Source organism: Sinohyriopsis cumingii, chromosome 13 (assembly GCF_028554795.1).
Source record: "Sinohyriopsis cumingii isolate HCF-2022 chromosome 13, ASM2855479v2, whole genome shotgun sequence".
In the NCBI taxonomy this organism is placed as follows: domain Eukaryota; kingdom Metazoa; phylum Mollusca; class Bivalvia; order Unionida; family Unionidae; genus Sinohyriopsis; species Sinohyriopsis cumingii.
In genome coordinates this window covers 51,278,642-51,296,309 of record NC_142973.1, presented here as the reverse complement: position 1 = coordinate 51,296,309, position 17,668 = coordinate 51,278,642, and the positions used below count along the sequence as shown (strand labels likewise).

The window sequence follows — 17,668 nt, the reverse complement described above, 5'->3', positions numbered from 1 at the left end:
ACTTTGATGCAGATGGTGAATGTCTATTGAAACAAGCAATGAACTATTATTTCATGTGTTTTGTTGCGAATATTTCTTCTTCTTAATTTCTTAGATTCATGCTTCTAAGTTCCCTTATTCCATAACATCTTCCTTATGGTCCCGAGAAAAGCAATGAACATAAATGAAGAGCCTTGTTTCTTATTACAAATGTTGTGGAATCAAATTATTTGGGATTAACAATTTTCCTGAACTTATGCCGTCGATGAAAGCTATTGGTACACAGCCATTATTGAGTGTCAGTTGCCATAAAATATAGCTTTGTAATCAGCTCATTACTTGTTTATTGTCACATCCAAAAGTCTGCAATTTTCCTTACTAATTGTAAATTCGATTTTATTTGTTTAATGGTGGTTATTCATCCAGTTAAAAAATAAAACTATTTTAGTTCTTCCTGCGACTGGATCCAAATGAGGAAAATATCATCAATAACTCTAGCATGGGACAAAATATTGCATTTTAGCCTTAGCAAATATTTCTTTCTCCCATTCAATTGCACCAATATTTGCACTAGATTTAGCAAACTTCTTCAGTATTATATGGGGAGGCGGGGACACATTGTCTTATTAAATATTTAATCGTTCTTTTCAAGACTATCAAGAATGGCCTTTCCATAGATCATAATCCTGCTTGATGTTTTTAAAAGAGGTATCAATATCTGCTGTAAATAGCATACAGATTTTACGAGGTTGAATGTGACTCAATTTTACTAGAAAATAATTTGTATCTTTAAGATATGACAACCGTGTCTGAGGCAAAGGATTTAAATAAAGACCCAACAATCCTGCAATCTCACTTCAATAATCGTAAACGATGGGCACTTGATGGAACGGCTTTTGGTGTAGTCCAGTTTTCATCAGGTTTCTGAATGTTCGGAAGAAAGTAAATGTATCACAGTTTTGAAATATTCTGAATCAAGTAGTTAGCTTACTTTAAGTAAAAACGAAACAACAAAGAAACACCGTCAGGTAATTATTCAGGTTTACTTCTGACTTCCAATGCTGTATCATGACAAAAAGGCTGAAACTATTCCAGATTACTTAATTGTCGTTCCGCTTCCAAAACTGACCGATCTCGGTTTATGACAATAGTGGCATTTATATTATATGCCTTCCTTATTATCAAAGATTTGATTGAGTATACATTTTGTATCGCCCTGATTTCGGATTTACTGGGGTATGAATTCTGATTTACGTCAAATGGGCTTAAACTGCATAATAAGAAACAAGCCAAAGCAACAAATATTCAGTAATCCAAAATATAAATTTATTTACCTAAAATATAAAGTCAAACAAAGTGAAAGAATTCAAAATAGATTACAGTACGGTTTGAGTTCGTAGAATTTTCTAAATATAGTATGAATTTCTCAGTAATCTATAAATGCTTCCAAAGTATTCCGAATGAAAGTTCTAAAGTGCTTATGTTAGCACCACAGAAGAATCACTGTTTTAATATTTAAAATGGTTACTTGCTTAAGTTAAATCCAGTGAAAGTTGAATGTCACAAATGTCCTTGAAGGCTGAAATGGTTCACGGTAATCCAACGAAGTTGATACATATCCAAGTCCTTGAATAATTTCAAGATAATCCATCAAAGTACTGTTTGTTTAGAATAAATATTACAGCTCTGTAGTTTTAACGAACAATAAATAAATAAATCTAGATCCTCTCATAACGCCTACAAAACTAAAATATAACTGTAGAATGAGAACTCTGCAAATCTATTTTCTTTACAGAGTAACCTAATATATACGCAGCAGATAAGCAACTCGAAATCACCAGAATATAAGTCCAGGTATTTTACAATTTATTTTGTGAAATACTTGGTAGTCATCATCACTTGACTTTTTATAATTTAACCAATCGCAGTCGGACTATTCTACAGTAAAATGTATTTCATAGATGTTGATTTGACCTGCATTCAATAGTCAAGAAATATTAAGACCAAAATAAAATGTTGATGTGGGCTTGGCAATTCAACTTCGATTTAGGAATGGAAATAGTACGTAATGTACTCTTTTGTAGTAGTACAAACTAGTCATAGAATTAAGGAATTAAAAAATGCAATTGACCAAAGCATTTAAATACAATCTATATTATAAAATACTATATGAGATATAGATTATCAGTAAAAACGGATTACCTTTTGTTTTGAATTTTGATTCACGGGGCTGCGTATTTGAGTTGCAAAATAGGTGAAATGGAATCTTAACGATAAACGCTTTCCAGTATCTAAAATATCCGGAGTCGATATCAAAATTTTACCTTTTGAAAGTAATCAGTGCTTCCGTAGAAGACGGAATATGTTTTATTTTGAAGGATTTAACACAAAATCCGAGTCCGGAGTGCAAACCTTTAAAAGCGAAAGTGCATCAGAGCTGAGCGTATGTACCCGCATTCTCGTCCGCAAAGGGCATGTTAATAGGCCTTGGACGGAACTTCCAGTCTTCTAATTTAGGAATAGAATAAAAATATTTGAAATAAAATAACTTAGAAGGTCCAAGTTCTTGCGTTCCTCAAAACAAAATTTGATAATGTTATTTACCAGATGGAAGAAAATATTTGCATTGGTATCCTTAGTTTCCGAAGTTCCGCAGATATAGTCTGAGCACCATTCGTTTGCCTATCGACAAGTCTGATGTCTGCAATTAGTATATTTTTGACGTTTATTGGCGGCTCAGACTTCTTGGCTCAATGTATCAGATGCTGTCTTGGAAACGGTAAAAGATTATATCTTGGCAGTCCCTAGGTGGCATTTGTATTACAGTATATCTGTTAAAATTTGAAGTGCAAATTAAGCGTTTCCAAATTAAGATGGGGGTGAATGCGTTTGTTAGAGCATTTTTGTCTCAGTGTGTGCCAGTCTGATTGCGAATGGGACAAAGTTGTGTTACTTGCAGAATGCAAATCTTTCAGGAGAGCTTTCGCTACAACCTTTCTCGCTTCCAAAAAAATGTATTTGCCGATTTGCGTTTATACTGTTTTCTTGGCTATTTATGTGCTTTTGGAACGGATCTGAAACAACATATTCTAAAATGAATCATAAATGCTAATTTCACCCAAAGCCTCAGATAGAAAATTTTGATAGTGCTTACTCGTATTGTTGTGCACCAAAGCCGACCAAATGTTTGTCTCTTTTCTTAGTTCCGAAAATATGAAGCCATTGGACTTACAAGGCCAAATGAAATGATCGAGGGGATAGTGTCTAGGTGTATAATAAAAAGAGAGTCATGTATCCGTTGCATTTCAGCAGAGAGATATTGACAAACAGATCGATAGAGAGAGAGAGAGAGAGAGAGAGAGACACCCACACACACAAATCGACATATAGATAAGCTTAATGTGACCAAAAATTAGTTTACTTATGAAGGTTTTCAATAACTTTGATGTAAATGGACTATGTACGTATAGGATGAAAAAAGCAACACCAAATGGCCTTAACAATGATCCAGCTAATATTTTACAAGTACAGATTTCAACTCTGCAAGGTTTCATCTTTTCCTTCTCTTTTTTCTCTCTCTTTCGCCTGTTTAATACAGTCAGAATAGAATAGGACGAAAATTCTTAATAATAAGAAATAATAACAATAATTTCATTATCCTTTATAAGATTAATCTAAAATATTAAAGTAGGGATTATCGTTAACGTTTAGGACAGAATAACATCAATATAGTAAAATTACGTTTAAATGTTTGTCATTTTAATATTTCATACTTTACGTAGTGATGATTAACTTAACAGACAAAATCAAGGAAATCAAAACAATTATTATTGATTGCTTTGTAACTTATAGGCTAAATAAAGTACACATTTTTCTCATATAGGCCATTTATTTTGTTTAAGAAAAACTTTTGATTTAATTTTAATTTAGATCATATTGTTATTAGGAATATGTACTTCGTCAGTTGGTGAGAGAAGAGTGTTTATGCGCAACTGAACACAGATATAATTCAGACAGCGAGCCGATGATAGCTCCAACTGATGATTCGCCACTTCTGTCTGGGGTTATGGATCCATATGGCAGTAGCCAGGTAAATGTCAAAAATAGTCAAATGTGGCCATCTTATTTTACCATATGGTCAAATTCATACAGCTGATAGTAGTTGTTTGTTGGGTGGACGTTTGAATAGGATACCACATGACCTTTACTCGACCAAATAGTTTTGGATGATGTCACAATGCGCATGGTTGTTTGTTTTAATATGCGTTTTGAAGCAAACAATGAAAATCTTTTTTCCAAATAATAAAGATGTACGAATTAAGCACGTTGCATAGTGACTTAATTCCAACTTTTGAATCACTTGTTAATTGTAGTTTGCTGATGTGAAAGCATTGTTTTATTAATTGTGAGGGGTATTTATGCTATTGTAAGGTAAATATTTAAAAATATTCAAAATTTTGAACTGATCCTTACACTTGGTCTTTAAACATAAGTCAGACTGATAATAGACAGGTAGCTATAATGTCCGAAATGCTGACACCCAAGGTGAACACCAACTTTTAATCTAAATGCAATAATCAATACTTTAAACAAAAAGATACGATACGTAACTCAAACTCTAAATATTTTAAATGATTATCGGGAATATAAACGTCATAAGAACTATATAATCACGGCTTTACGTGTGTAATGTTTTGACATATAATTAATTCGCTTTCAATTCTCACTTGGCTGTGCTTGTGACCTTTGCCATCATGACATGATACAAGTTCATTTCGAACTTGGCTGAAACAATGTCAACAAAAGGCTGGATCATATTTCTGATCATAGACGCCCAAATACATCAGTATTTGTTGAGATGTGCATATAGTCGTCGGTGTAATGGTGGTGCATTTATTTAGTCTCACATGTATTCATTTCTGATCAGTATGACAAAATATTTGTCAGTTTCGTCTGTAAAAACAACATGAAGAACCTTTGGCAAATATTATACAACCAAACCTCGACCAGTTCGCATGACCGTTTTCTAGGAGTCATATTGGTCTTGTACAACGAGACTTTCACATGATTCTAATGGTTCTCCACCAGCAAAAAGTCGGGTGATGGTCCATATCATCTGATTTTACCAATATGTCTCACTCATTTATCTCTATTTCTTTTTTTGTTTGTTCTCCCCGATAAATTATCGATTGCGCCATTAAATTCATCAACACTATATGTGCATCAGTGATGGATGTAAACATTTATTATGTATTTTAGAGTTAGCTAAATTGTGTGTAAGCGGATAATTCATTCCTATTGTGCTGAGAGGTTTGATATCAAAGTCTGATGATTTTGCTTAGTTTTACAAAATAAATGCGTTCCTTCCAAAACATAATAAAAATATAATATAGTGCATTGATGTGATCAAAGTTTGTATTACGAACAGGCTTAAGTGTCAAATACTCAACGACTTTACCCAGATATTTGGGAAACACCGTTTTGAGTATTACAATATTTTTCATAGACCTTTACCAGACCAAATTATGGCAAGGATCAGACAGCCTCGTGAGAGATCTTGTTTAACAAGAATAGTGGTCTCAGTGGATATACTGAAAACTGTGACTTACCGCATCATTTAATGTTTGTGTAGTTTACCAGGATGTGTAGGGGGCATGCGTACATTCTAATATTTTCCTATTTGGGATGGGAAAAAGATTTTTGAATTCAACAAAAATTCACCAGTAGAAAACCATTAAAGTTCAAATCATTCAGGTTGTGTATGAATGCAGTGCCTTTTTTAGACATAGGTATCACTGGTGTCATTTCTGAGATTTTTTATTTGTTATGTATATTTGATTTAATTTAATTGTTTGTTTGTTAGTTTTAAATTGTATTCTTCCATTACATGCTATTGTAAGTTCTGTCTCTCTTGCTGTTTCTTCAAAATTTGTATTTTTCAAAATTTTCTTCAGTGTAGGTATGATGGCCTTTACAAAGTTAAGAAGAAAATGAATGAGTTAAATTATAATGATAGTACTCCTGGGATCTAAATAAATTAAAGCAGTATATTGATAGAGATGTCCAGGTTAAACATGCAACTAATTTAGTTGTAACTGTCCCACTTAGTAAAAATTTAAGTGAAGGAATACCATCAGCTTCTACTGATATTGGAGTGACAAATCTTCTTAATTCAGAAATTATGAATGATCTGGACCAAAAACTTTCACATTTGCAAGAGCAAGAAAGGAATGAACTTAAACAGTTATTATTTGAATATGAGCACTTATTTCCAGATGTTCCTTCACAAGAACAAACAAAAGTTTCCATGACTTTGAAATTTTACATTATACACCTGTGAATCAACAGCTATACAGGATAAACCAATAAATTCACTATTTGCTATAGAATGATTTCATAGAGCCTAGTAAAAGGGTCTGGAGTTTGCCATGTATTTTTTTTCCGAAACCAGATAAAACCTTCCATATGTACACTGATTATAGAAAAGTGAACAGTGTGACTAAATCAGATTCATTTCCAATACCAAGAATCGATGACTGCATTGATAAGATCAGATATGCCAAGCATGTCACCAGATTTGACCTTCTGAAAGGATTTTGGCAAACTCCACTGACAGAAAGAGCAAAGGAAATTTTGTCTTTCGTGACTCCAGATGGACTTTATCAATATAAAGCTAATAATAGAAACTTTGTAACTAATGCTGACCTAGTTCCTGACCTTGATTCAGAGTGAGTTGAACTAAACAACGTTTTTCTTTAAATTTGTGTTTCATTCCTTCTTGCAGTAATATTTATAGGGTGCAGTCGAGGCTATACTTGGAGTACGTGACAAGTAACATGTGTCTATTAGGGTTTCCCATTGGACTGACCCACATCCGGGCATCTGTTTTGCGCAGTAGCCAGAGTTAGTATTGATGTTTAGAGAAATAATAATTATTCTTGCCTTAACACTTGAGAAGTGAAAGTGGTTTATGTTGTGACCAGTTTTAAGTTGATTTTTTAAATTTTTCTATAAATTATATGGATTTTAAGAGATTATTTTTCCCTGGAAATAATTTTGCTCTAAATTAATTGCTGGACAGGGACAGGTATCGAAATTTACAGAATTGAAATACTGGAATATTATTTTCTGTGATTGAACAAAGAACTATTGACACATCAATACAACACTAACCACAGCATAAGTCATCGCCTTCCATTTTGGATTTCATCGGGATTCGAACTCAATTTCATTAGAGCGTTTTATTACTAGGACTTCTACTTTTAATCCTTGAATTATTCTTTTTTCTCATTTTACCATGTTTTTCTAGGGAAATAAATTATTTGTTAAATTTTACAGAGCTTTTTGTCTTCGCTCTTTTCTTGTTACTGTTTAAAAGAGCCTAAACACGTAACACATTTCACATACGTTTAAATGGTGATTGTTCAGTTTATTCGATGCCCGTCGATCAATATTCATTACCAGATAATTATATATCAACCCTGGGAATTAAACTGACAAAATAAGTCTTAAGGTGTCAGGATATTGTTATATGAGGCCAACAATAAGGTTGATGTGCACCAGATTTACTGTCGTGCACTATCATGCTATAATGAAGGAAAGAACTTCATAATGAACAAAAATTGTATCCATACACCTCTACGTCTTGCTGCACATGTAATGATTAGGCCTGACTTCCTCTTTTCTTTACCCAGTTTAGTACTTCTTCGTCATTATTAAATTCAACAGCGATCAAATCATTTTGTCTGCTTGTTTTGGGATGACAAATAAGGTGCAAATCACTTAAAAGTTAATCGTGACCAGACCTTGTTAAAACTACAGTAATATTAAAGTTTGACAATATTTTATTCAAGTTCAATGAAATCGTCTACATGACCTAATTGAGTTAAACTTTAGAGGTTGTAGTTTACGGATTGGATCAAATCGTTGTATATGTACATCAGCGTGCTCTCTACATCATCTACATTTTGTTCTTTGGCAGCTTATTGAGATGCAGCAACGTTAATTAATACTGTGAGAAGGCTTGAAGCTTATATATCATTATCTTGTGCTACTGAAACATCATTATTTTACACATATCTTTTTAAAAGAAAACAGAAAGAAAGATGTGGATTGGAATTTTACTCCTCTCTGTGTGCTCTGTACATATGTATCTATCTTTGTATTGTGTACATTCTTATTCAATTGAGGTGCGCTGTATTACTGGAATACCTGTTTACCGCGGTATTTATTACCAGTATTACTCACCATGGTATATTTTCACTGTACCGGTACTTTTGTTGTGCCCATCTGCAAGGACTTAACAGAAATTCCCCGATGATCTTGTTACAAATTGAATTATTTTACCAACAAGTGTGAAAGACTGTGAATCATCCTAGGACTTTCAGAAGAGCGATTGTTTTCTATTTGAAGTTTATGTAATTTCTTAAGTCCACTAAATATTTTCTTCCTTGTTAATTAAGTATGGTTTTAGTTTTACTGGCCACTCTCATAAGTATACTGCCCATGTGTTGGTTTTTGCTGGTAAATTGTAGGATTCAGTATAAAAACTCTCTGATGTCACCACAATGTCTTTCACAGTGTGTGAGGTATACTATTTAATTTTCGGGGTGGAGAGGTGTGGATTTACTTTCTTTTCGAGCTGTGATATTGGGGTTTAGTTTATCTCAAGATAACAATTTAAAATAATATTTAATGTATGTTATATGGGATTCTTTTGCAATATAAACGTAAACAAGAAGGATATATTTTCCCAACTATTGACAGATGGAATTCCTCCCCCTCTAAAAAAAACCCACAGGCCCCAGCCACAGGTTAAATTGTTTGTCCCTAATATAATTTTGGTATACCGCAGTAGGTATCGCAGTATGTTCTAAAATACCTCGGTATACTGTGATACAGGATCTTTAGTGGTACCAAGTTCAGTTATTCAGTTTAAAACAGTCAGCATTTATAATTATCATCAAATATTTGAATTTAATTGAGGTATAAACACAACAAGTACCAGATCACATATGAAATGTGTTGACTAGAGCAATCAAGTTTGTCCTCAGTTGTTGTTTTGTCTGTTTTCTTTCGTTTAGATTAGAAGATGTATATACATGACTTTTTTAAAAGTGACCTTTGCAGCTGCAAAATGTTGTTACTTTTTCACCTTTTAAAATACATGTTCAACAATAATTTCCTAAAACCAGTTTGTATCAGTTTGACATGGAAAATAAGATGGGTGCCTACATGCCGTCTATATATTTCATTTCCTTAACAAAAGATAAATACAACAAACAGTAGATAAAGATGGGTACAGTTTTATGCTGTTTTTAACTTACTTTAGACAATATAATTGTAACCAATGGGTACTTTGACCAATCCTAAATTCCTATTTACTGCATTTGTTTTTGTCACATCTTGAACACTGTTTCATGTATTGTCTAATAAATATCTGAGAGAACAGATTTTCAGTTCAGCTATTCACACCACTTGGCGCACATATACTCTATCCTTGCTGTGAATAACAAACGGTCATTTGGATTCGATGAGCTTGATCTAATATATTGTGTAGCAATCACATGGATATGTTTTGAATGTTTGAATGTTGATATTTGTTTATGGCTTTGTAATGCGTTTGCACATTAGTTAAGGATATTTGAAAAGAGGATTACTGCCCAACAGTAAGTACATAGTTCTCACTTTAATTTTAAGCAGGTAGACTCCAGTAAACAACACGCACATGCTGCCTCTCAAACTCACTTGAATCCCTGTTATATGGACATGGATGACGAATCACATGATTTTGAAACTAGATTCAATGCAGAAGAAGATACAGTGGTGAGACAAACATTCTGGTCATAAAATTTGCAGAGCCATCGTACTTAGTCACATTACAAAGTGTTATTTCATTTTGTCGATGTGTATGAACACTAAAACAATTGTGTTCAGACAGTTCTCTTATGAATGAATTGATATGTGTATGTAATTTATTGTGTGTGCTTGGTCTTTGTCTCTGATTGAGGTAAGAGTAATTATGGCGTACCTGACTTTTGTCATTTTTTAAACGTTCATTACTGATTATTTGAGTTCAAGGTATCTGGAAGAGAAATTTTGACCCACATCATGGTCATTTTTTTTTACCTCTCAGGTGTTTATATAATAGGTTGAGATAAACTAAATCATTTCATTTGTAAATTAAATTTAGTCTGCAAAATCATTATTAATTGTGTTAAGATACAATTTAAAAGGAACAATTTATTAAAAAATTATTCATTGCAATTGCAAAGTGCTCATTGACCTTTAGAAGAAAAACCCCCACTACTTTGAGATTATTGTGAATTCATTCAGACATTCTGGATTTCATCATTATGATACATGAAGAATGCTAGTACATGTACCTCTTGAAGAAAATTAGTATTACAGTTCATTCAAGACTATTTTTGCCTAGCACGTTCAATATTGGAATTCATTCGAAACAGTTTTTGGACTTGAGTTAGAACATTTATAATATTTGTGATTTAATTGACTTTAATGTAATTTCCTCTTAACATTTCACTTATAGAAATAAATTTATTTTGTTGATTTTACTACACTTTTTCTCTTACTTTGATATTAGGGTGATATATGAGATCTGAATTTCTCTAAAACTTTTCAGTGATATTAAAAATAATTATCTTTAAAAGTAAAATGTACTTTGTTTCGGAATTTCGCTGTACCGGGTAAATAATTTAATTTATGAAATCTTAAGTGAAACAACAAACTTTCACAATGATATCAAAGGTGTAGAACTTTGTTTTACTAATGGTAATAATAACGATAATAATACTACTACTAATAATAATGACTTTGTATAGCGCCTAATCTTTAGAAGCTCTAAGAGCTGTACAACATTAAATAACACCTGTGTCGAAATAGGTGAGTTTTAAGAGCACTCTTGTGTGTGGGTATGTGTTTGATTTGGATTTTTCACGTAGCTTTAACAATTTTTCAGTCATATCGCTACGATGTCTGCAGTGTGAGAGTTTATAGTGATGTCTAGCACTGGGCATCATGCCGCAGACATGTAGCATGATATCCCACCCAGTCACATTATCCTGACACCAGGTCAACCAGTCCTAACACTAACCTCTTAATGCTGAGCGCTAAGCGAAGCAGCTGTTAGTACCATTTTTGTAAATTTTTGGTAAGACTCGACCAGGGATCGAGTGGAATCTCCCGTATTCGAGGCAGACGCTCTAACCACTAGGCCACCGGAGCGGACTAAAGTGCACTCTTGAATGAGATCACTGTGTCTTTGTGTCTAAGTTCAGAGGGCAATTCATTCCCTGTTTCTGGGCCCTGGTATGCAAAAGAACGTTGTCAATATGACTTCGTTTTCATGGTGGGAATAATGAGTATACGATTGTCAGAAGAGGAGCGTACGTATCTTGCTGGTGTGTACAAATTGGTAAGGTCAAATAGGTATGTTGGACTGGAGTCTGTCAGTGAAACATAGCACAAAGAGCAAATTTTGTGCTTGATTCTGGATAGCCAGTGTAAGGTACAGAGCATGGGGAGGTGTGCTCTGATCGTGGTACTCCAAGGATGATCCGAGCAGCTGTGTTTTGAACATTTTGAAGTTTCTGGAGTGGATATTAAGACGAACTAGACATAATTGAGTTACAATACTCTAGTCTTCAAAGCTCTAATGAACACAAGAGTGTTTTAGTGGCATCAACTGAAAAAATATTTGCGAATGGAGCTAATGCATTTCAGCTGAAGTTCTGTAGCCTTGCATATGTTCATGACATGTTGGTGCAATGTGAGAGTACTGTCGAGATTAACTCTACACCTTGGATGGTAGCATCAACTTCAGTTGGGTGGCTAGATTTGTATATTTGGGTGTCATCAGCGTACAGTTGGTGAAACACTGGATGATGATCTATGACACTTGAGATTGGCTGAGTGTATAGAATGAAGAGAGCAGGTCCAATAACAGATTCCTGTGGAATATCACAACATAGATCAACTGGGCTGGAGTATATTCCATTTGTGGACACAATTTGTGTCCTGCTGACCAAGTAGGACTTTAGCCAAAGTAAGACTGTATCATGAATGCCAGATACTTGCTGAAGTTGGTGAAGTAAAATATGATGGTCTTTTGTGTCAAATGCTGAAGACAAAGCAAGGAATGTGAGAACTGTAATATTTCCGCTATCCAAAGCAGAGAGAATGTCATTAACTACTTTTAGAAGAGTAGTTTCTGTACTGTGGCAGGGATGATATGCAGATTACACATTGCTAAAAAGAATGTTCGAATTCAGGTGAGATACAAGTTGGGATAGAACAACTTTTTCTAATATATTTTATCTGAATGGGAGATAAGTAACTGGGCGGTAGTTCTTTCAATCGTTATGGTCGAATGTTTGTTTCGTCAGCAGATGCTTTACAATAACAGTTTGGAAAAATGATGGGAATTCCCCGGATGAGAGAGAGGTATTAATAACATCAGTTAGTGAAGGTAATATTGGATCTAAGCACTCAAGAAGCAGCGATGTTGGAATTGGATCAAGTTCACATGACTTTGGTGCCGTCTTGTTCACAATTGTACGTACTAAATCCATCGAGACAGAGTCAAATGATGCTAATGGTTGCCGCTGAAATTCTGTATCGCAACTGTATGGTGACGACGAGTCAGTTGAAATTGTGTTGTTAAGCTTATCTCTAATGGTTTGCACTTTGTCACAGAAGAAATTTGCAAACAGGTCCGAAAGGTCTACTAGAGAAAAGGTAGTTGGAAGTGGTGTTCATTTGTTCCTTGACATGAGCTTGTTAGCAATCTCGAAGAGCTCTTTGCAGCTGGAACTTTCCGTGATCTTAGTACTGTAATGGGCTGATTTTGCTGCCTGGTCTATGTTTGTGACGTTCTTCTTAGCGGCTTCATAGGTTTGCATATCAATAGTGAGTCTGGTTTAAAGCCAAAGCCTCTCAGCTCTTTGGCGGTCTCTTGTGGAAGTGCGAAGCTGGTCCCTAACACTTATACCACGGAGAACACTTTTGAATTGATACTCTGTACTTTGTTGCTGGGACATGTTTGTCAAGCAATGAATGCAGGCAGTTATCGAGTTGTTCTGCTGTAGGATGTAAGCAAGTTGTTAGGTATGCTTTGATGTCATGCATTAGGTTGGTTCTATTTATCATACGGAGGTTTCTCTTAGTATCAAATAAAGCTGGATGGTTAGGGACTGATACGCCAAGATGGCATATAATGCACAGGTGATCTTATGCAAGTTAGTGGGATACCAGGGAGGACCGTAGAATATTATTATCAAGTCTGTAAAGAAACCAGTCTGCAATGTGACCATGTTTATGGGTGGGTTGTTTAACAGACTGTTTGAGGTTGAAAACATGAATGTAATCTTGGAGTTTTGATGCGTATGGGTTTCCAGGATAGTCAAAGTGAAAGTTGAAATCTCCAAGAATAATCAGTTTGCCACCTATCGCATGTCCATACTCCAGGAGATTTGGAAACTGCTCCAAAAAGAGAGATTCAGTCAGCTTGTTTTTTTTCTACTAGGTGGAGGGCGGTAGAGGCAGAAAAAAATGGACTGACCTTTGTTCCAGTGTTATTGTGTGGTAGAAACTGAAGGTTGTGGTATGCTTAAGATGTTTGATCGTGGAGTTCTTTGCTATGATAGGAATTCCATCTCCACGAGAGTGACGGGGGAACGACTTGATGAAGCAACCGGTGGATGTTAGATCCACGCACTTGGGCTCATCGCCTGATGTTTTTAGCCATGTTTCTGTCAGGATAAAGACGTTGCTATTCTGTTTGTTGATAAAATTAGCTATTTCTGTGCGCTTCTCCGGTGGTCCTACTGAATTGGCATTACATAGTGCGATTCGCTTTGGTATATATTGGATAGTTGACACAGAGGTTGACGATTTGATTGGGATTTTAATTAGGTTATCTCAATTAAGGGCCAAAGTTTTAAATTGTTGAGCCAGAAAGGGCTAAAGGGAAATAACTTTAAATATTCTTCCTGTTATACGCCGGCCAGCTTTGAAGCGTTTCTTTTCTCGCTTCCGTTTACATTTAAGTAATGATGAATGTAGTCCGAGTTCATTTAGTCTAGTGCACAATGTAGTGAGTAGAGCCAAGGAGTGGTCATTTAAAGCAATTAATAAGGGTCCATCATAGCATAAACGGGTGGACTGGCGAATATCACGTGATCGCGGCTTGTTAAGCAACAAAGGACTTTGCAGCAGTGGAGCAAGCCAGCTGAGAAAAAAGTCTAATTGTTCTTATTTCCAAAGCAAGGAGATGAAGAAACACATATGAACCTAGCAGCCAATGCATAATGAACAACAAAACAAGCGTACACAGTGACAGACTACATGCAGATATCATTAAAAACGGCACAAAAAATGGAACAGCTACTTCAAGCCGGTTAAGCAGTAGCAACCATCTTGTACATAGTACATAGTTGTTTGAGCTTGCCAGACATTATAATCTTTCTTAAATGCATTCTTAAGAAAACAAAAGATACAGAATATTTTGGTTCAGTATCTGGTGAGAAATTCAATTTTAGATGATAGTGCTTATGGATCGACTAATACGTCTGTCTTTGGTTTTGATGGGAAATCAATGGAATGTTATGCATATTTAATTTGCAGTCTTTGTTAGTATTTTATTTATTATATGCAGTGGTTAAAGTAAATTTGCATTTTATGGCGGACCTTGTCCAAAATCAAGCTCGATATGTACCTTACCAAAATTATTGTTTATTTTTCTTCTGCAAACAACTAATGAATATATAATATTTTCTCTATGAGTATGATTTTAATATTAGAATCATTATCAACACTAGTAAACAAATTTATATTGGTATAAGTCAAGGATATTGTGTTTACCACTTTGTATTTTATCATTTTAGTAAAAATATCTTGTAAATATTTGGAATCTACTAGAATGAAATTCTCCTTTATTAACAGTTCCTTTAAGAAAATACTAATTGTGACCAATGTTAGTTGGAGGAATACATCTTGTTTACTGGGAAAAAAATATTCGTGTTGTAAGGTTTTTAAGCATAATCATTGTTGTGTTCAGTGTTTGACTTTGGCTGAAATTTTTTAATTCAAATTATTCTTCCCTGGAAATACAACGTGTTTTATGTATAATATCCTTGGAAAGAGACATTAACTGGGACTTAAAGTGAATTAAAAGAAGAAAACTATGCATTGTCTTATTGTGATTCAGCAAAAGACTGTTCGCACATCTTCACTTTACATGTCATAACATCTAAATCAACACCTTCAGCGTTGGAAAGTATTTGGAATACCACTAAATGTTATTCAGAACTTTATGCATTAGAACTTGTGTTTGTAATTCTAGGATTATTTGTGATAACATTTTCAATACCTTAAGTTCCTTTACCTTTTCGCGTTGTGTTCTAAGAAAAAAAAAATATTTGTTGAATTTTACAAAACTACTTGGTTTTCGCTCTTGTCTATTACGTTGTGTAACACACAGAGTCGTGACAGAATATACTGACATGGAATTAGATATAAAAAACGCTACAGACAGAAATGATGGAATCGAATAATCAGAAAGAAGAGAGAGAGAGAGAATGAAAATGTACATAATCAATATTTTCATGATGTTGATAAAATTGATGAAGACCTGAAATGCCCAAGATAGCATAGGACTTTGTCGTTAGAAAATGTATTTATTGGCAATGCTCATGAAGTCTTCATTTGACGGTTCATACAGAAAAGTGCTGATTATGATATTTGATGTGGTTAAGGACTGTATCATGAATGGTGATGAGTTGGTTCCTGAGGGATATCGACAAAGGTTTACGAATTATAGAAACAAATTCGACATAGTCACGTCGAATGTTCTAGGGAAGAAACAAATGTTTGATAGGTGATGATCAGACAAGAAGTAGATAAAAATACGATAACCTCAGACAGCTAATATTAGTCGAAGAGTTCAAGAATTGCATCCATAGCAAATGCAATTCCTATCATCATGAGCAAAAGGTAGAAACTTTACAAAGTCTTTGAAAAATGTTTCTACTATAGCTGATGATGATTCTTGACTCACAAAGATTCATTTGTCAACATGTCTTCCTTTCAGCAGGTATTTTGGTATAAAATCATCCCAGTCTCACATGAAGGTATGAAGACTCATGAGTACCAGTTTGTCTTTATGGTCCTTATGAGAAAATGGAGACCACCTGAGATACTCGATAACGTAGAGTGACCATTGAGCTATTAAATTGTTGTTCCAAAGTCATATCAACAGGAACTTCTTAGTCTAGTCCATAAAACTCCCTTAGTTATCATTTAGGAGTCATTAAGACTTATCACAAGGTATTAAATCATATTAGCTAAAAATTGAAAGGGATATTTCTAAATACTGTATATCTTGCCAAATTTGTCAAATGGTAGGAAAACACAATACAAAGAAAACCTAAGTTTCATCCACAACTTATTCCTACATTTGACGAACCATTTAGCAAAATAATGGTTGAATTTGTCGGTCCCTTACTTAAGACCTAGTCAGGCAGCTACTATTTTGACTATAATATGTGTGCTCACAAGATTTCCAGAGGCGATTCCCTTGAGAAATATTGAAACCAAAACCATAGTAAAGGCTTTGATGATTGTTTTACACATGTTGGCCTTCGCAAAGCTATGATGAATTAGCCATCCAACAGTTTAAATTTTCTGCGTGTCACCATGAATGTTTATTGTCTTTGAAAAAATGTAATCAAACTTGCAGAATATGATTCGGTTATATTCCTTTTATACAGGAAACATTGGGAGGAGGGTGTTATTTGTTGTTGTCTGCTGTTAGAAAATCAGTTCAAGAATCGTTTGGCTTTAGTTCTTTGAACCAGTTTTTGGACATAGTGTGTGTGGACCATTGAAGTCATTAAAAGAGAAAGTTCTTCACCCAAAGATTCATAGACCAATCTTCTTGACTATATATGTGATTTCAAAGGCTCGTGAAGTAGAAAGAACTGACCTTTATTATATTCAGTCAACACCTTAAATTAATGGAAATATAGACATATAAATGAAAGAAGTTTGCAGCCTCATGTTCGAAGTCCAACACATATCTCAAAATGTTCCTTGGGATAAATTGTATGGTCCTTACACAATTGAATATTAATGTCTGTAATTACATTATTAACACTCCTAGGATCCGGAAACAAAAAGAACTTTGTCATAACAATGTGTTAAAGGAGTCGTTTGGTTGAATTAATTCAGTTAATAATGCAGACAGTTTGGTTGTATCTGTCCCATAGAGTGAGAATGTAAACGATGGAATGCAGTCTGACTGGAGTAACTTTGGTATAACCAATTTTTGGAATTTCAGAAATTTTAAAACAAATCTCGACCAGTAACTTTCAGCCTACATACATAAGAAAAGACTGACATTAAACATCTGTGATGTAAATATGAGCACTTTTTGCCTGATGTTCTAACAAGTAACATCTAATATGATGTTGAGATTGTAGATTCAACACCTGAGACACGCATCCTTACATAATGAATGCTTCCAAGCAGGATTGTTTGGAAAAAGAAATACAGTATTTGCTGGAGAATGATTTCACTGAACCTAGTATAAGTTACTGGAGTTCGCCGTGTATTCTTATGCCAAAACCAGATAAACATTCCGCATTTGCACGAACTATAGAAAAGTGAACAG

The 17,668-nt window shown here is 34.4% G+C and overlaps 1 protein-coding gene across 6 annotated transcripts in view; it reads left to right on the top strand.

The window, feature by feature from the left end:
- The window catches only part of LOC149785544 (uncharacterized), a 66,289-nt gene that overhangs the window by 36,384 nt on the left and 12,237 nt on the right, over nt 1–17,668 (top strand). For 3 of the 6 annotated variants that reach the window (XM_089979345.1, XM_089979341.1, XM_089979342.1), the window contains exons 8-10: nt 3,491–3,526; nt 3,926–4,069; nt 9,679–9,804. In XM_089979345.1, the coding sequence (XP_089835471.1) occupies nt 3,491–3,526; nt 3,926–4,069; nt 9,679–9,804 (306 nt within the window). Of the gene's footprint in view, nt 1–3,490; nt 3,527–3,925; nt 4,070–6,763; nt 6,938–9,678; nt 9,805–17,668 lie in introns of those variants that run through there. The other 3 variants (XM_089979343.1, XM_089979346.1, XM_089979344.1) reach the window with 3 other exon arrangements.